The sequence below is a fragment of the Helianthus annuus genome, chromosome 14 (genome assembly GCF_002127325.2).
Source record: "Helianthus annuus cultivar XRQ/B chromosome 14, HanXRQr2.0-SUNRISE, whole genome shotgun sequence".
NCBI classification, from domain to species: Eukaryota; Viridiplantae; Streptophyta; class Magnoliopsida; order Asterales; family Asteraceae; genus Helianthus; species Helianthus annuus.
Genome location: NC_035446.2, coordinates 171,934,466 through 171,954,260, shown reverse-complemented (window position 1 = coordinate 171,954,260; position 19,795 = coordinate 171,934,466). Strand labels below are relative to the sequence as shown.

Sequence of the window (19,795 nt, the reverse complement as noted above, 5' to 3'; positions counted from 1 at the left end):
CTACACCTATGAAGGTCATTAATGCAATTTCAACCACACCCAAATGAGTTATAAGTACCACCTCACTCAAAACCCTTTTCAACACACAACTTTCTTTTTTTTCTAAAAAAAAACCTTGCTCTCTATCGTTGATCAAAGAATGGCAACGGAGGAGAAGCATTTGAAAGTAGAAATCCTAAGCAAAACTCATGTGAAGCCTCAAAAGCCACTAGGAAGAAAAGAATGTCAATTGGTGACATTTGATCTTCCTTACATAGCCTTCTACTACAACCAAAAGTTGTTGATCTATAAAGGTGGAGTGGAGGAGTTTGAGAGCATTGTGGAGAAATTGAAAGATGGGTTGAAGGTTGTATTGGAAGAGTTTTATCAATTGGCCGGAAAGTTAGATAAAGATAATGATGGAGTGTTTAAGGTGGTGTATGATGATGATATGGACGGGGTGGAGGTGGTGACTGCCACCGTAGAAGACGCCGAAACCGCCGATTTGTTGAAAGAAGAAGGAACCGCAAAGCTCAAGGAGTTGTTACCTTATAATGAAGTTTTGAACTTTGAAGGCCTTCATCGTCCGCTTTTGTCAATTCAGGTACTTTCTATTTTCTTTGCACGTTTGGATCGGGGGTGTTGTTTTTGTTTGATCTTTTAACCGTTTGAGTCGGAGGTTGTTTTAAAAGTTTTATTTAAAAAAAACATAAATGAGAAAAGAAATCGTTGGGTGATCATTATTTTACAAAAGTGTTTAGTGTAAATTGTAAAAGAGAATAATATAATAAAATATATTATGATAAGATGATATAGTGTAAAGGGTGAAATGATCACATACAAAATTATATTTCAATGAATAAGATAAATATGAAAGTTTTAAGTATTTAAAATTTATATATTATTTTTTTAGTTATTTTTTAACATTATTAGTTTTTGAGTTGAGTAAATAATATTTATAAATTTTCATAGATATATATAAAAATTATCCTGTCCCGTGTCTATTTATCTTTTAATTGAACACACATGTGGTCAACATGATATCAAGTTATCAACATAAACAACCATTATATTAAATACTCGATTAAATTTCATTAAAAGAAATTGAATGCATTTCTTTTTGTATTATTAGTATTTGTTTTTTAATGAAGGTTGGTGGGAGTGAAAGATGCATATTAAATGTGGCTCATTAAATATAAACCGGTTTGCAATGAATAGTCTCATATGGTCCAAATATATGTATTCCTGTCATAAAATTTGTTTTTATATCGGTAAGGATTATTGTAGGTTTTTTTAATTAGTTTCTTGTTCGGGTATTTTGCTAGTTCCCTGCAATCCTATATGAATGGCATAGTCATTTTTTTGTTAAAAAGAAACAAATTTGCCTCTTACTTTTAGTCCTTGTTTTTGAAAAAATCAACATATGAAATATAATAAAACCCTTCATTTTGGGTACCTTTTTAATCTGTTACTAATCACGCACATTAGACAATTAAAAATTTCAGAAAATCATTCTACTGTTTGCTAAAATATATCTATCCAGTTGTATAGTTTTTTTTTTTTTTTTCGTTTTTACGTGTAATATCCCTGAAAACTTAAGAAAAAGTGAATGATTTGGATTTCTGAATTCTATCTATAAAAGCTTACAATGATTAGGATTTCTGGTTACCAGTTATAAAATTCCTAAACAATTAGATTTATTTTCATTAAATACAAATATATTGCAATAAATGAGTATTTTGACCTCTGACACATACAAACTATGCCTTAAATTAATTGTAACAACCTTTAATTACTAAAAAACTATTTTATTTTATTTTAATATTATTTATTTGTTAATTTAATAAGTAGTAATTTCTCGACCCTTAAGAGTTGATTCGTCTTTAGTAGGATCGGTTTTGCAATTCAAAAGGGTGTTGCGACACGACTTTTTGCCCATTTACCTCCCAATTTTTTTTTTGTAATTTGTTGTTTTTGCATTTTAATGAGAATGCACAAATAGTTAATCTTTAATGTAAAAAAAGAGGTAAATTGCAAAACTAGCCATTGATCATACCCTCTTTCAAAACTAGCCACCTTACGCGTCTTTGGAGCGACCTTTTAAGCACGGAATGCATCTTCGGAGCGACGTCACTGAAACCCAATAAAAAACGGACACGTGGCGTGAAAGACACATGGGAGAAGCCCCAGACGTATGGGAAAGAACTTTAAAGACGCATTCCGTGCTTGAAAGGTTGTTCCAAAGACAAATGAGGTGATTAGTTTTGAAAGAGGGTGTATCAATGACTAGTTTTGTAATTTTTTTTCAAAAAAAAATCAATATTTTTACAAATTATGAATCTGTTTACTAACTATACATTTATCTATGTTTTTCTATTAATATATTATTATTGCAAGTATTAATTTACAACTACTTTCTTCTACTAACTACTGATATATTATTATTGTAAGTATTAATTTACAACTACTTTCTTCTACTAACATTTTCGGCTTTAATTACTATACAGCTAACAAAGCTCAAAGATGGGCTTGCAATGGGCTGCGCGTTCAACCACGCAATCTTAGACGGTACATCCACGTGGCACTTCATGAGTTCATGGGCCGAAATTTGCACCGGATCCAAATCCATATCCATTCAACCTTTCCTAGACCGGACCCAAGCGCGTAACACGCGCGTGAAGCTCGACCTAACCCCACCGGAGCAACAAAACGGCGACGGAGCAACCGCCACAAAGCCACCACCACTAAAAGAAAAAATCTTCAAATTCTCAGAATCCTCAATCGACAAAATCAAAGCTGAAGTCAACGCCAATCCAGCAAACGAATCCACCAAACCGTTCTCCACTTTCCAATCGTTATCCACACACATCTGGCACGCGGTTACACGCGCTCGCCAGCTGGCACCGGAGGACTACACTGTGTTCACCGTGTTCGCCGATTGCCGGAAACGAGTGGATCCTCCGATGCCGGAAAGCTACTTCGGTAACCTAATTCAGGCGATTTTCACCGTTACCGCTGCCGGACTGTTGCAAGCAAATCCGCCGGAATTCGCGGCGGCGTTGATCCAGAAAGCGATTGAGTCGCACGATGCTCAGGCGATTGAGGCGCGAAACAAGGAGTGGGAGAGTAATCCGATCATATTTCAGTATAAGGATGCCGGTGTGAACTGTGTGGCGGTTGGAAGTTCCCCTAGGTTTAAAGTGTATGATGTGGATTTCGGGTTTGGTAAACCGGAAAGTGTTCGGAGCGGGGCGAATAACCGGTTTGATGGGATGGTTTATTTGTATCCGGCTAAGGAGGGTGGAAGGGGGATTGATGTGGAGATTAGTTTGGAGGCAGGTGCAATGGAAAATCTTGAGAAGGATAAGGAGTTTCTAGTAATTGAAGAGTAAATTGGAATCAAAGATTGATTTCATGAATAATAATAATAATAATAATAATAAGTTGGTTTGGTTTGGTTTGATTATAGTACTAAAGCTATTTGGTGTGTTGTTTTGGTTGTGTATGTAGGTTGTGTTTGCTTGTTTGGGGATGAACTATGTTTTTTTAGTTTTATATTAGTTTTAGTGTGTGGTTAAGTTTGTATTCAAATTATCTCTTCTATTATTTGATTTAATGTTAAGCTTTTTTTTTTTTTTTTTCCTTTTTTATAGTGGCAAATTTCATTAACGCAAACTATCAAGTGGCTAGAACAAAACAGCAAACAAAGATTACGAGAAATTATACCAATTTTTCTATGACAGCCTTACACGGAGATTTATTTTTTATCCAAAAATACATAGGCAATTTAAAGTCCTTTGTGGCCTTCAAAATAAACCCGTGTTGTTGGAGAATACATGATCATTCTAGCCTTCCAGATACACCAAGTCATGAAAATAATACTTTGAAATAATTTGTTCTTCCGCCGTCCCAAATTAGGTTGCTTATGCAGTAAGACTGTAAGAGGTCACGAACTAAAAAATAAGAATATCAGCTTAACACCACTCTAATTGCGTACGAGGTGCCATATACCTGATGCAAAATATCATGATGTGAGCATGTGGCCGGTGGCTTCGTCGTGTTTGGCACAAAGCCTACAAGTCACAGAACCCACACTCACGTTCCTCCTACTCAAAGCCGATAACCTAGGAATCCTATCCATCTCCGCTTTCCATATGTTAAGCTATTTTCGTACTTTATTTTGGTACTACCATTCTTTGGTTCATAATTTATTAAGTTATATTATGAGTTAAAGTAAATAGAACTATTACTAATTCCACTCAAAACTTTTGAAAGATAAATATTATTTTAAGAATTAAGTTCGGCATTCGTCCATGTGTCTGGTCATTTTAAATAGTTTATTCTAATTTCTAAACCTTCACCCCATTGAGTTACAATAATTTCAATCTTTAACCTTTTTTGTCGTTCGCATGTCAGGTTCAGGTTCATATGCCATCCGTAACCTCAACACATGGACATCCTGTTGAAAAATGGTCCATAAGTTCATAGTTTACATAAACTTTCAAACATCTCTATCCACTGCTGCACATGTTAACAAAGACCTAGATATGATTTTGTGAAGAGATGGCAAAATGATCATATTTCAAAACAAGACCATTTGACTGTATATAATCTTCTATATAATTTTATGATTTTCAATTTGACTGTATGTAATCTTCTATATAATTTTATGAATTTATAAATCATTAACAATATATGTGGTCTAGCAAATAGCTCCTGCCTCATTTTCATTATAGTTTTTGAACTTAGTATTAGGCCCTGCCACACGTCTCAAAACGCATTTTGCTTGTGCCAAATAGCCAGCGGTCACCCATCCACAACCGAAATAAATGTAAGTCAATAAAAATAAACGAATAAAAATAAACCAAAAGTCATATAATGAACAAGGCAAAAATCATGAAAGTTCAAAAGTTATATTAGAGCTCCAACTATCCTCTACTGAGTTCAATAAGGCATATAACTTTTGCTTACATGCCTACATAATCTAGCCTCTTAACTTGCTATGTCACCTAATAAGAGCATCCCTACAATAGTAGAAGACCATGCTGCATTATGAGAAATGACGGGCCCCACTTCTCGTCCACGCCTGTCACAAGATAAAATTGGATGGTTAAGTAATGTTAACGTTAACGCTCTAGTTTCAAGTTTGGATATTAAACTAAGTAAAACTTTATATATATACCATAATGTGAGTTGAATAAATATATATACCTGTTTATATATCCCTAGATAATGGTGTAATGATCCTATTTTGACCAAACAGAGTTTAGTCTTTGAGCAAAATCCTCTACTTCCCTGCACCAGAAATCAATTTCACAAGGTATTTTAAAAGAATTGAAACAAAAATGAGCTTTTCCATAAATATTCATTCATTTAGAGGCTGTTTGACAACATCTGAATGGTTAAGTGCTGAACCAGTAAGAGGTCTGAACCATTAAGAGCCTGTATAATGATTAACCGTTTAAAGGCAAATGTCTGACCAATTCAAATTAGAGGTCTTAACCATTCAGACTCTGTATAAATCTTAACCATTCAGAGGCAAATGTCTGAACCATTCAGACATCTGCTCGTGAACCAAACAGTCTGAACCATTAAGTGATGAACCATTAAGAGCCTCATTAAGAGGTAAACAAACAGCCCCTTATTTTATAAATACGTAAACAAACCTATCAAGTTGTTCCTTAAGTGCAGGATCCAATCCGTCATCAAAATCAGACTCGGTAGAAACATATCCAAGAAACTTTAAGCTTATACTTTGATTAGGCAGATCTTCAATCTCACTATTATGGGAAGAAGAAAGACTATCCATTTCCTAGATTGTATCAAATAAAAAGTAAAAAAAAAAAAAAATTATTGAAGTCTAAAATCTATGTACATCCAAATTCAGAACTAGCAATCAACCTTATACGACGGATTCTTGTTCTCAATGTTGGGAGAAGGGTCCTTGCGAAGGTTCTTTTTCCTACGATTTTTTTTTTTGTTCTTGGCAAGCTTAACGCCTTTGGAATCTGAAAGCAACAGAAGATTTATTTGTAGGTATTTCATACCATAGTTACTAAAGGCGCTAGGCGTACTCAAGGCGCATAGGTCTTGCCTGCGGCCTAGGCGCAAAGCGCAAAAAAAGCGAGGGCCTGAGAAAAATAAGGCGCATAATGAAAAAAAATTAAAATATATTATGTATTAGAAAAAGAATACTATTCTTTAAATAAAATAACCAAAATCTATTATATAACACTTTATATCATCTATTTAGTCAAAAAGTTCTAAAATATTAGTGTTTTAGTGTAAAAAAGTAGTTTTCCTTAGATAAAAAAAGAAATCTGGCTAGAATCTTGTCGGAATTTAGAGAATTTGGCCGGAAACTCTCTGGAATCTAGGAATCTCTCCGGAATGTGCGCCTAAACCATCACCTGGAGAATTAAAGCGCAATTTCTTCGACTTAAAGCGCAACTGACTCGCCTCGCCTCGCCTGAAAAATGGGCCTAGGCGCAAGAGGCGATGGCTTTTAACAACTACGTTTCATACAGAAGAGGATTTAACCACAATTGGTTGAAATTAAGTAATAATATCAGATGGAAAACTGAACAGAAGATGCATGTAAAAACAACCAACCTTCATCCCCACTGTTTATGAATGACAAGAGATCATCAACAGACCGATCTTCAACGCGCTCCTCTTCAACTTCAACATCCTGTAACATACTATTGTATTAATACATGTACATTAGAGACAAGAGAACGTCAAAAGTAATCATTTCACCTTTGATTTTTCTCTTGCTTTCAACTGTTTTCTCTTTCTTGCATACAACCTATTCAAAAGACGGACACGTGAATCATCGGTTTTAATTTTTATAGGTTCCAACTTCTCTTCCTGCAATAAACAAATCCCTATTAAACTTGGTAAAACTGTATGTTATCATTTCTGTCGGAACATAATTTTATCAAATACACATACCTCTGTAAGATCATCGGCAATATGAAATGTCTCACGTATTTCCTCTGCAGTTTTGCCTGAAATCATCCTAGCAATTGCACAGCTAGTAAGATCAACCAATGGCCTTAGCTGGAGACTATCCGCAGCAGATACTAAGTCGCATAACTTGTTCGCATCCAGCCGTATGAACTTTTCATCGAAAGTTTTACGTTCCTGTAGAAACATGTTTGCCGTATTACCCATTGTCAACATTTAACCTTTAATTATTAAAAAGCGCAAAGAAATGAGAATGTAATATTAAAAAACTAAAAGACAAATTTCCTCCGTTGCAAGCACGTGTTTTTGTTAGAACGGCAAATTCTACCCACTACTGTGCGACAGTAAATGTCACATTATTAATTATACTACTAATGAGCTAAAATAGGTAGAACTAGCAAAAAAAATACTAAAGAGTAGGGCTGCAAACGAACCGAACGAACACGAACAACACCTTGTTCGTGTTCGTTTGTTAAGAAATATATGTGTTCGCGAACCGTTCACGAACACTGGGTAGCAAATCAAAATGAAAAACTCACATTGGGTTTAGGGATAATCAGGCTCGAATGTTCGTGTTCGTTTGTTAAGGAAATGAACTTGTTCGTGTTCGTTTGAGTTTGTTTGTTAATTTTAGGCAACGAACGTTGACGAACACAAATGAGCACAAACTAATGTTCATGAACACAAATGGAAACAAATGAACACAAACAATCGTTCATGAACAGAATATATAATACACCGACGCTTATTAGATATTTAAATAAATATAAAAACTAAAAACACTAATGAAGTATCAAACACAAACGAACATGTTACCGAACGTTCACGAACACGACCTCTGTTCATGTTTGTTCATTTAACTAAACGAACGAAATTTCTTGTTCGTGTTCGTTTGTTTAGTAAACGAACGAACACAAACGAACTTCCCGCCGAACGGTTCACGAACTGTTCGCCGAACGTTTGGTTCGTTTGCAGCCCTACTAATGAGAGAAACCAGAGGTTGAACATACCTTATTGGAGCGCCCCGCTACTTGATGAAACCGACAATAATCAAGTATTAAACCTAAGACAGCAGGAGTAACTCTTTCAGGAAGTTTTATAGCATGGTTTTTGGATGATCCCATGCTTTTATGAATAACTTCTCTACATATCATCGGACAAAACATCGCAACTTCTTCCTCTACTTGTTGAATTAAACCATCCGCAGTTTCGAGCCAAACAAAAGACTTCATCTTTATCGATAAAACCGCAAACAAAACATTAACAATCATAACAAAAAAAAAAAAAAAACCTTCACAACCACATAACACACCAGGGATGAGCATATCGGTATCCGATACCGAACCGATACCGATACCGCCTAATACCGATCCCGAATTTCACCCAAACTAGGTACCGATACCGATACCGAAACATGTCGGTTAGGTATCGGTATAATACCGTATTTTGAGGGTCGGTATCGGTATAATACCGATACCGTACCGTACCGATACCTAACCGAAGACATATTGAGCATACCTCTGGTTTGACCAAAGACATATTTGACTATCTGAAATAATCCTCTGCTGAACTATGTGAATAACTTGGTTCTTTTGACTTCAGTTTTAATGTAACAGGATAACATTAGCTGCCATGTCATCATCACTTTCAGACCTAGCCACTCTGTTCAAACTATTAGACTTTTTATACCTAAAATTTATTAAAAAAAATGTAAGAATCAATTCTTGAGCATGTGATTAAAAAATATATGAATCTTAATCGACTTTCATCAACGTATAATCATAACAATCCCTACGTACAGACGAAATCGCACAATGTGAATCGATTAGGGCATAAACAAGTGAATTGAAATTACTCGAAACAGATGAGCTGTGAGTTTTTATTATAATAATTAATGTATACATACCTTGAATTGTGATTTTTGGGGTTAATCTGGAGAAGAAGGTGGTATGCGGATGAAGGATTTGAATAATGAAAATTGGGGAAGTTAAAATTGCAGCTAGGGTTTTTTTTTTTTTTGCCCCTTTTCTTTTATTGGTATGAAATGATGGGCTTTAACGTGTTGTGCAGGTGTCGAGTAAGTTTGCAAAGGATGTGGCTGGCGGCTGTGGACATTTGATTGTTTAAGGTTATGTCAAATGTTTTATTGAGTGATTTTTTATAAAATTATCAGTATATTTATGATTGTTTAAGGTTCTGTCAAATGTTATTGAGTGATTTTTTATAAAATTATCAGTATATTTAAATTATAAAACTAATAAATATAAGGCTGTTACTTGGTGACTTTTTAAAAATTATCAGTATATTTAAGTTATAAAACTAATAAATATAAGGCTGTTACTTGGTGACTTTTTATACACAACTATCTCTTATTTTATGTTAAACTAGGTTATAACCCCGTGTATTACACGGGTTGAATAAATGAATTTTATATACCAAATAATAAAATCATATTTATTCAACTCATGTAATACACGGGGGTTTTTAAAAATATAACTTTTTTTATTATTTGGTAAACAATATTACATTTATTCAACCCGCCGTGTGTTACACGGGTTGAACAATTTAAACTATTTAATAAATATTTTTTTTTGCAAACCAAAGAGCGAGACATTTATATACCAAATTGACATAAATAAACTAATATAAAGATGATGTATGATAATATTATAAAATTTATCAGAGAAACATGTAATCAAACTGTCACTGAAAATAATAAAAAAATTTATAGATTATATAATACGTATTATTGTATTTACGTATTACATTACTTTAAAATTTAATGATCAATAAAAGTTAGAAAGGATGTAAATTACAAAGACACTCAATGTTTCAAAAAAAGATGTAACATAAAATGTATTATTTGAAGATTTGGAAAGTTGTTATTGAGATTTCAGGATTATTTTTTATTTTTTTTTAATTTAGGATTAACTATGAAACTAAAGAGATAAGTAAACCAATGTGTGACATGTGTCATTCATTGGAACTATCTAATTTTCTATTTTCCCGTCTCTTTCTTATAGTTATCTTATATTAATTAAATAATAAATTAATATTAAATCTCATGCTACTTTGAATGTGAAATAGAAGCCTTTCATCTTCTAACAAAATATTATCTTCAAATTTAAAATTGTTAATTTAAGATAAGTTGTTTTTAATTTTTCCTTAGGAAAATAGAAAATTAGATATTTTATTTTAATATAATTTTTAATTACTAATACGTGTATCACTTATTAGTTAATCTATAATCATATATTTGATTGATTTTATATGTTTTTAAACAGATAAATAATAATAATATTAATACTCACATTAATAAACTTGTTCTTATAAGTCTTCGTGAAGTTTTATGTCTGTTTTAAATTTACTTAAAATCACAGGGACTATTCCTGACAAAGTCCCAAACTTTTGAAACAATTCAACTGCCTTATTCTTCTTCTTCTACGATATTCAGGCAGGGTATTTGCTTTTATATGTTTTTAAACAAATAAATAATAGTAATAATATTAGATATTATTATTATTTGAATTGAGGATTAAATTTTAATCAATTAAATGAGAGAATGACAAGTGTCCCAAAACAGGTTTCTTTTATTATATAGTATAGATTTAAAGAGTAATCACTATTAGTAATCGCGTTACATGAATACTTCAATTATGTCACTTGATTTTAACATTTCTTTGAATAACACACTTTTATTATATTATACTTTATATTACAGAACAACACACTTTTATTCATCACGTTACATAACAGCTTCAATTAAGTCCCAGTTTAAAACATGAAATTTGGATCTATTCTTTATCCATATGAACGCTTCTTCATTAATCAACTTGACGGGTTTCCTGACTTGATTTTAACATTTATAAAGAATTCGTAACAATGGGAATACATGGAAAACTGAGTGATTTTTGTAGTTTCAAATTTTGATCAACTTTGGTGGATTATTAAAACATAGCTTAAAAAGTAATTATAATTATAAATTATAAACTATAAATAAGCAACATTTATGTGCATAGGGTAGTTGTACTATTGGTTTTGTGAGTTTTTCAAAAAAATTTGGATTTTTCCTTTCTAACCCTAAAGTTTTAATCTTTGGCAATTTGAGTCTAAAGTTTCATTCTTTGATAATTTAAACCCTTTGATTAGTTTGATTTTTCACTTATAATTCAAAAGTTTCTATCTTTTGTAATTTAACTCCTTTGATTTTTTTTACTTTTAACCCAAAGCTTTTCATCATTTGCAATTTAACCTCAATATTTTCGCAAGTTTTCCGTTTAATGTTCCAATCTAAATTTTTGAGTTAACACGCCGTAACGTGCGTGTGGGGTTCAACGTTTAGTCATCTATTTTTTCCAGTTTGACAGACCTGTCACAGCGCGTCTATTTTCCCATGTTTGATAAGTTTGTCGCAACGCACGGGTTAGAGATCAACTTAATTGTTCTTTTTTATGTTTTACACACAGGTTCACGGTCATGTAAGAAACATTTGACTTTCATCTAATATGATATATAACTAACGAATCCCCGCCGCATTGTGGCGGGTGGTAATTCTAGTTCACAAGATTTATGAACATACTTATTATGTATTTTTATTATAATAATGCATGTTACACTTGTTAGGTATGAGCATTTGGTATTGTGTACCAGTACTGAATATCCCGTATTTAATTATTTTAATACTGATTCGGCACCCACTTTTTGGAGTTTTTGGTACCGGTAGAATACCGATTTTTACCTTCAAATACCGGTACCCTACCAAACATTTTCGGTACCAGTACCCACTTTTAGTGATTTTCGGTACCACCACTTTCGGTACCACACTCATCCCTACTTTAGGTACTGTCGTACCGGTACCACGTTCATTCCTACTTTCTATTATTAATCAAGTATATTCAATTTTTAAATTGTTTTTCATTTCGTGATAAACAAATGAATTGACAAAGGATTAGGCTATGCGGTATGGTGATGGTCCTCCCTTGGAGGATGATCCGCCACGTAGGATCCACGTAGGATGGGTGTGAGGATGGGGCAAAGAGGATGGAGGTATGGAAATGGGGGATGGACCTAAAATGTATATGTATATATTGTATTTATAAGTGTGTGTGAGAGGGTAGGTTTTTGTCTTCTTGTGGATCGTCCCCAACGTCTCAAAGGAGACGGACTCGACGCTGACGGAGGGGGGCGGAACGGTGTGTGGATGGGCGCCGGACCAAAACGGTAGGGGGACGACCCCCATACCGTGTAGTCTTACTAAATGCACAAAAAAAAAAATCATAGTGAGGCTTGTAATTTTGGTATTATGACTTTTTAGCTCTTAATTGAGCTTTTAACGGTTCAAATCTTTTACTGGTTCATCATTTAATAGTTCAGACTGTTTGTTTCGCGAGTAGATGTCTAAATGGTTCAGACATTTGCCTTTAAATGGTTAAGCAGAATAGTTAAGACCTGTAATCTGTGAATTGGTCAGACATTTGCTTCTAAACGGTTAAGAATTATACTGGCTCTTAATGGTTCACACTTATTACTAGTTCAGCACTTAACCATTCAGAAGTTGCCAAACAGCCCCCGAGTTTAATACCAAATTCAGTTGTTTGATTATCAACTTAGAATGATAGTCACTAGGTCGTAAGGTGGAGGTTGCATAATAGGTTCTGGTAGCGAGCTTGTTAGGTTTTGGTCGATAGGAAATAGCACTTTAAATAGATAAACCCTGTTTAAAGTTACAACTGGCCGGTCAACTAACGCTTACAAGGCAAACAAAACACAAAATCTGTAAAAATAGAGGCTTAAAGATGGAAGAAACGCAGCCATTGCTATAAAAAAAATGCTGATAAAATGACTCGAAAGCTTATTGCAACGACGGTGCCCCAAAATCAGCATTAGCCAGTAGCTAAACCAACAAAAAAGAGCACACCAGAAGCGAAACATCAAAACTATGAGAACATCACTTTTTCCTCTTTTTTGTAAAATCTTTCTCAAAGATAAAACCCACCGGTAAAACAGGTACCTCTGGCTAATAACAGTGTAGACAAACAGTCTCAAGTTGATCAAACTACACATCACTGATTTTTCATTGGGTATAATAATAAAAACGAACCTACGAAAAAATTCAAGTCCTAGTAAACGGGTCTCTGTTTTGGAATGTACTTGGTCTTCATACTTTTGTTCCTAAACTTGGGTTTAGCATTTGCATGAACCGATGAATCAGCTTGACCTTTTGAAGGACCCGATTCTGCATGATCAAGTTGCACCGATGGTTCAGGTGCTGTTGTTAGAACCAATTCCACATGGTCCCCTGCAACTGCCTCTTTCCATCCTGCATTTGTAATTATTCGGTATATGTCTAAGCATGTAGCACAAACAAAAAAAATGATTGAAAGAAGAATTGGTAAAAGAGTAAATTACAAAAATCGTCCTTTATGTATGTCACTTATTACAAACGGTGTCCTTTATCTTCAATAATTACAGAAAACGTACTCGATGTTTGCAAACCGTTGCAAGTTATGTCCTTTAGCCCTAACTCAGTTAATTTTTGTGGTTAAATCTGACCAAACGGACCCCACATTAGGGTATTTTTGTGGTTAATGGACCCCACATGAGAGTAAAATGACCAAAATACTCTCATGTGGGGTCCATTTGGTAAGATTTAACCACAAAAGATTAACTGAGTTAGGCCAAAAGGACATAACTTGCAAGAGTTTGTAAACATCGAGTACGTTTTCTGTAATTATTGAAGATAAAGGACACAGTTTGCAATAAGTGACATACATAAAGGATGATTTTTGTAATTTACTCTTGGTAAAATAAAGCTTACTCTGAGAGAGAAAATCTTTTGCTGCATCAACCGAAAAATGCGTTAGCTTATCACCAACTTCCACTTGTACATCTGAGACGTTGGTATCCTCGCTGACACTTCCATTCACTTCCAACGACTGTTGACAACTCTCACGAGTCAAATTTTGGTCAACGCCTCTTGTTGATGTCACCTCCTCTTCTAACATTTGGCTTTTGCTAATAGCTGTCGGTTGACCCCTGTTGGCGACATTTTGACCACTTTTTGTCTTGTTTTCCGTTTTGTCATTATCTTTAAACTCAGCCACCGAACTGTTGACGTGCGGCTGATTTGTTGTACTGTTCCTCACAGTAACAGATATGGAACCAATCATTAACTGGCAGCCGTTCTGCGCGGTTTGATTATTTGCATCACTATCTACTCTGGATTTTACAGTTACACCACTTTCGGGTTTAGGTTTCTTAGTCCAAATTTTACCACCGTTATTACCCCTTTGTTCCCTATGCTTGTGTGCCGGTTCCCACTTTACATAATTTCCATTCTGATTATTATTATTATGACGACCATTGCGACCATTTCTTTGTGATTTTGGCACCTGCCATCTAGCAATAAAATGCTGTGAACTGTTATTCAACTTATTGGCAGCAGAATCTAAATGATCGAGGGCTTCTTCATTGCTCGATAACTGAATGAGATCAAAAGGAGAAGCTACGTTTCCGTTTCCATCTGGGATGAGAGAATCGATCTCCGGAGAGATCTGACGGCCGGAATTCTCTGCTGATGGGATGCTCTCAAATAGATCAGACGCGGTGGATAACTCTACCTTCATGTCGTTAGACTGATCCCTTGCCCTCTGCTCTTTCTGCCGAATCTTTCTTTGTCTTTTTCTTTCTAACAGCTCAGCTTGCCTACGTCAACATCATCAAAATGTGTTTTAAAGAACAGATGACAGAATATACAGTAACGTCGTTTTAATATCAAATAGAGTAAATTTCTGTTTTCGTCCCTGAGTTTTGTCAATTTTAACTAATTTAGTCCAAAAATCTAATTTATAACAAATCCAGCCCTGAAGTTTGCATTTCTTAACGCTTTTCATCCCTAAGGGTGCTTTTTCATTTAATTCTCAGGGATGAAAAGCGTTAAGAAATGCAAACCTTAGGGATGAAAAGCGTTAAGAAATGCAAACCTTAGGGATGAAAAGCGTTAAGAAATGCAAACCTTAGGGATGGTTTTGTTATAAATTAGATTTTTGGACTAAACTAGTTAAAATGGCCAAACCTCAGGGACGAAAACAGAAATTTACTCTATCAAATATATATATAGTCTATATATATATACACAAACCTCCTCTGAGCAGCTTCCTCTTCCTCTACAAGCAGCTTCTGGCATTTCAATGCTTCGGCATCTTTGTCTGCAAGCCATGCCTTCACCTAACAACATTCAAACATATGGAAATGTTTATTACAGTGAAGACATACGACTGTTTTTGCGTGTTGCAGTAAACAAACAAACAAACTTGTATAAAACTCAATCTACCCGCTAGACAAATTCGAAGAAACATTTTGGACCATATCTTGATAAATGAGAATTGAAAAAAACGTACCAATTTTTGTTCAACAAGAAAACTTGTGCAAGCAATTAAGTTTTTCATCTCAAGCCCGATTTTCCCAGCTTCCCCGTCGAAGACGTATTTTTTCAATGATTCCGCTGTTCCAGCACATAGGAACGTTCTCTCACTAGCATCATCAAGGACACTGAATAATTCCTGGGATGAAACTCGCAGCATGGATGATCTACCTTGAATAATATCCTGCAATATTAAAAACGTATAAAAACCGAGTAAAAGCATTCAATAAGATGTTGAAAAAAACATAAAGCACGTTTTACCACTAGTGCAGAGCCAGCCTTCACATATACTTGTGGAAGAGATAGAAAAATTGGCTTCCGTAAATTAGCTGCAATATTCTTTACTATAGAAGACCCTGGAACTTCCTAAATGGACACAGAGGTTAATTCATAAAACCAAAATGGTCCTGTTACTTTAATGAAAACTTATAAACAAAACTGGTTTTAGAACCGAAACCGGAAAAAAAAACGAAACCGGTTTTTTCATAACCGGTTTTTTTTTAACCGGTTTTTTTAACCGCTGGTTTTTATACCGGTTACTATTCTTGACTTCAAAAACCGGTTATTAACCGAACCGGTTATTAAAAAACCGGTTAAAACCGGTAAAAACCCGTTTTTTTTTTTGGGAAAAACCGGTTAAAAACCGGTCCCAACCGGTTATTGTTTTGGACCTCAAAAACCGGTTAGTAACCGGAACCGGTTATAAAAAAAACTGGTTTTTATTTTGGGTGAAAAAACCGAAACCGGTTAATAACCGAAACCGGTTTTTGAAAAAAACCGATTTGTACACCTCTAGCTCAAACTACAATATTCAACGTTATAACTAGGGGCAACTTCAAAGTCAAATACCTCAAGCGTAACATCCTTGAAAGACATGATATCCTTAGCTTCGTCATCATTGAGCTGCATAAGACGCACCGATGAGCAAAGTGAAAGCGGGAAAATAAATACATCTTCAAGCCTTTATACAGCAATGAAAGTTTACCTTATCCCAAAATGCTCCTAGTAAATCCCTGTACTTCTGAGGCTCCTAAACAATGAAGAAAGAAAGTGTTAGTTAGAAAGAGAGTAGACATATTAGTTCGTAAATTGAAGTAAGACAATGGAACCTTATGAAAGTTCATGGACCGGCGATGCACTCTTATATGTCTCCGATAATTGATAGTTGAGCAGAACTCACGTGAACACTTATCACACTTCTGCAACTGAACCTTCATAGGAGCCAGCAAAGGCCAACCAGGGAGATCTGTACATAAAGAGGGACCCGTCGTCAGCTTATGACAAAATTTCTTTTTAGGGGCAATTTCATATAGGGTTAGGTTAACGTACAAATGCACTTATTGTACATTACGTACGCTACAATCTCAGCCGTCAGATCATCTTCCCGCATTGAAAATCGCATGTTGTTTTTTTGTAACAATTTCGCATGTTGGTTTTTTAACATGCGATTTCATCAAAATTACCACATGCGAAATTGTTACAAAAAACCAACATGCTATTTCATCAAAATTATCACATGCGAAATTGTTACAAAAAACCAACATGCTATTTCATCAAAATTATCACATGCGAAATTGTTACAAAAAACAACATGCGATTTCATCAAAATTTATCACATGTGAAATTGTTACAAAAAAAACAACATGCGATTTTAAATGCGGGAAGATGATCTGACGGCTGAGATTGTAGCGTACGTAATGTACGATAAGGGCATTTGTACAGAACACTTTCTCATTTCATATATACCCCTACAAACTTGCAAAATATCATATATACCCATGCAAAATAATTAATTTTGAAATCATATATGATCTTCAACTTCAAACATTATATTTACTCATTTCTAGCTTAATTTATTAAGAGGGAAAATAAGCTTAAATATTATATATACAAAATACTATTGTTTATGGGAAAAAATAAAAATGGGTAAAAATAAATTTAAGCTTAAAATGTGTTATGTAAAAATATGAAGGTGAAAGATGAGCATATATGAAAACTTGAAGTTAAAAAATAAGGGTAAAATGATTATTTATAAGATTATTTTTAATAAATTGGGTATATTTGATATTTTAACTATTTTGTAAGGGCATATATGATATTTTTAGTTTTGGTTTTGGTTTTGGTTGGGTATATATGAAATTAATCCTTCTTTCTAGAATATATTAATAATACCTGGCTGATCAAAGGTATGAAGCAACTGTATCCACTGGGTTGGGCTGTCACCGGTCCTTGAAAACGAAAATAAAGGCTCTTTCCCAACAGCTTGCCTGATGAAAGTATCCAATGAATCGGTACCCTCATCTGACTTCATGGCATCTGGCGTACTGGTGCCCAAAAGTTTCGCAACAGGCATTTATGCTAAAAGAAACTCTTCTCCACACTGTGACTGCATGAGAGAATAACAAGATCATACATGAGCAATGTCAATCATAAATGCACTTGACAAAAAAGATAAACTGAACATTAAATTTCTGTATCAAGTGTTTAACTATATTTCACTAACTTTGTAGTTTGATTAAGCTACTCAAATAGCGGATAAATAGAGAAAGTGGAGTTAACTTCTTCTTGAAGTAATAAATCCTCCTGTCATGTCATGATCAGAAACACCAATACCAAAAGGCCAAATGAAATAAATGCACATTTACTGTTCAGATAGTATAGGTGGAAATGAGAAAATTAGGCTCATTTTACATATATGCTAAATAATTACAAGAATAAAGTCCAAACGCAATGCCGGTGATATAAGGTTTCTACTTTCTACAGTAATGAATTTCTATATTTCCTGAAAACAGAAACACAGTACCTGTATACGTCAAAACAATTCCATGTAACACATACATCATATATACATACATGCCGTTTACACAAAGAAAACCTGACAATGATAAGTCCTATGTACCTAACGCTATTACTAAATAACGGATGTCCAGAAACCTGAGCGTCTAAACCAGTTCAAGTATATCACTGAAACGTTTTCGAAAATCCGAGTCATCAAACGACCTTAACATATGGCACATAGTTATTAAAGGCGTTAAGCGCACTCAAGGCGCATAGGCCTCGCCTGGGGCCTAGGCGCAAGGCGCAAAAAAAGCGCGGGCCCGAGAAAAAAAAGCGTACAACAAAAAAAAACTTAAAATATTTTTATATAATAGAAAATTATACTATTCTTCAAATAAAATAAAATAAAGTTATAAAAACGCTAGTTTATTAGTGTAGAAAAGTAGTTTTATTAGATAAAAGTAGAAATCTAGCTAGAATCTTGCAAGAATTTAGAGAATTTGGCCGAAAACTCTCAAGAATCTAGGAATCTCGCCGGAACCTGCGCATGAACCATCACTTGGAGAATTAAAGCGCAATTGCCTTGACTTAAGGCGCAATTGCCTCGCCTTGCTAGGAAATTGGGCCTAGGCGCAAGAGGCAATGGCTTTTAACAACTATGATATGGCATACTAAAGTACTTTCACATTTAAATAAGTCTCCATACTCAACATGAATAAATATAGAGCAGAATCAAAACAGACGAAACCATAACAAGAGAAACGTCTCTCAAAATAAATGGAAATTCCCAACTGTCATCCGTCAAAAAACCGAACAGTCATAAACCAGCAGGCAGGACAAGTTCCTACAATGGGTGGTCTACAAAGAAAAAAAAACGTTAACCGTCCCAAAACAAGTGCCTTCCATCTACATCTAGAAGCAGATAATCATTTCCGTACCACTTTCACGCCAAACATCGTTTTATGCACATCCGATGAAGCTGTAAACGTATCCAATTGCACATATTGCAACTTCGATTGTTAACCAATAAAAAAACACCCTAATTACAATGCTGAACCAAACCACCAATCGCTAACCTAACCGACGACGGATCCTACATTTCTACTTAATTCGGTGCAGATTAATAGGGCATCTCATTACAATAAACTAATTCAAATAATCAAAACATTTCAAAAAAGAATTAAAACATCTATCACATTCCAAATTTCGCATAAGATTATGAAAACCACAGACAATAATAACAGAGAACGATAGAATAAAACAATCGAGAATGCTAAAGCATTGATCAGATCATACAGAAAACAAATAAAGTATAATTCGGATACTCTGAACACAGATCAAACTAGAAGTGACGTCATCAAATAGCGAACATGTGTTAGGGTTAGAAATAAGAAAAACGTGATCTGTGATGAGCACGTGAACGTAGCGGAGAGTTTAACGTACCAGTGTTAGGGGTGCAGGTGGTGAGAGATCGCCGGCGATCTGAGAGATTTGCAGAGGCTATAAAGGCGGCGAAGAAGAAATTGAGAAAGGTGTATGTATGTGTGTGTGTGTGTGTATGTATAGCTTCTTTCTTGTGAAGAAGGAGAGAAGCAGTCGGCGAAATCTTGAGAGAGGGTGAATTGAAACGAGATGTAAAAACAGAGA

The 19,795-nt window shown here is 34.6% G+C and overlaps 3 protein-coding genes across 5 annotated transcripts; 1 reads left to right on the top strand and 2 right to left on the bottom strand.

Annotated features, from left to right (window-relative positions):
• Nucleotides 1-69: 69 nt before the first annotated feature.
• On the top strand, nucleotides 70-3,615 carry LOC110905106 (BAHD acyltransferase DCR). The gene is made up of 2 exons (XM_022150989.2): nucleotides 70-583; nucleotides 2,487-3,615. Exons 1-2 carry the CDS (start codon nucleotides 140-142, stop codon nucleotides 3,369-3,371), a joined length of 1,329 nt encoding a protein of 442 aa, XP_022006681.1. The 5' UTR covers nucleotides 70-139; the 3' UTR covers nucleotides 3,372-3,615.
• Nucleotides 3,616-4,811: 1,196 nt separating this feature from the next.
• On the bottom strand, nucleotides 4,812-9,032 carry LOC110905108 (SKP1-like protein 20). 2 transcript variants are annotated; one of them, XM_022150990.2, is made up of 10 exons: nucleotides 8,855-9,031; nucleotides 8,467-8,637; nucleotides 7,959-8,180; nucleotides 6,934-7,125; nucleotides 6,739-6,849; nucleotides 6,592-6,670; nucleotides 5,881-5,987; nucleotides 5,646-5,791; nucleotides 5,191-5,274; nucleotides 4,812-5,065 (listed from the first exon to the last, which is right to left on the bottom strand). In XM_022150990.2, exons 2-9 carry the CDS (start codon nucleotides 8,485-8,487, stop codon nucleotides 5,226-5,228), a joined length of 927 nt encoding a protein of 308 aa, XP_022006682.1. In that variant the 5' UTR covers nucleotides 8,488-8,637; nucleotides 8,855-9,031; the 3' UTR covers nucleotides 4,812-5,065; nucleotides 5,191-5,225. The 2 variants fall into 2 exon arrangements, with proteins under 2 accessions (XP_022006682.1, XP_022006683.1); XM_022150991.2 differs by lacking the exon at nucleotides 8,467-8,637 and having other exon boundaries at nucleotides 4,820-5,065; nucleotides 8,855-9,032.
• Nucleotides 9,033-12,885: 3,853 nt separating this feature from the next.
• LOC110905109 lies at nucleotides 12,886-19,795 on the bottom strand. 2 transcript variants are annotated; one of them, XM_035983592.1, is made up of 11 exons: nucleotides 19,592-19,795; nucleotides 17,874-17,953; nucleotides 17,543-17,756; nucleotides 16,480-16,616; nucleotides 16,356-16,400; nucleotides 16,220-16,273; nucleotides 15,632-15,736; nucleotides 15,348-15,554; nucleotides 15,089-15,174; nucleotides 13,766-14,652; nucleotides 12,886-13,267 (listed from the first exon to the last, which is right to left on the bottom strand). In XM_035983592.1, the coding sequence occupies exons 3-11, from the start codon at nucleotides 17,721-17,723 to the stop codon at nucleotides 13,068-13,070; spliced, it is 1,902 nt and encodes a 633-aa protein (XP_035839485.1). In that variant the 5' UTR covers nucleotides 17,724-17,756; nucleotides 17,874-17,953; nucleotides 19,592-19,795; the 3' UTR covers nucleotides 12,886-13,067. The 2 variants fall into 2 exon arrangements, with proteins under 2 accessions (XP_035839485.1, XP_022006684.1); XM_022150992.2 differs by lacking the exon at nucleotides 17,874-17,953.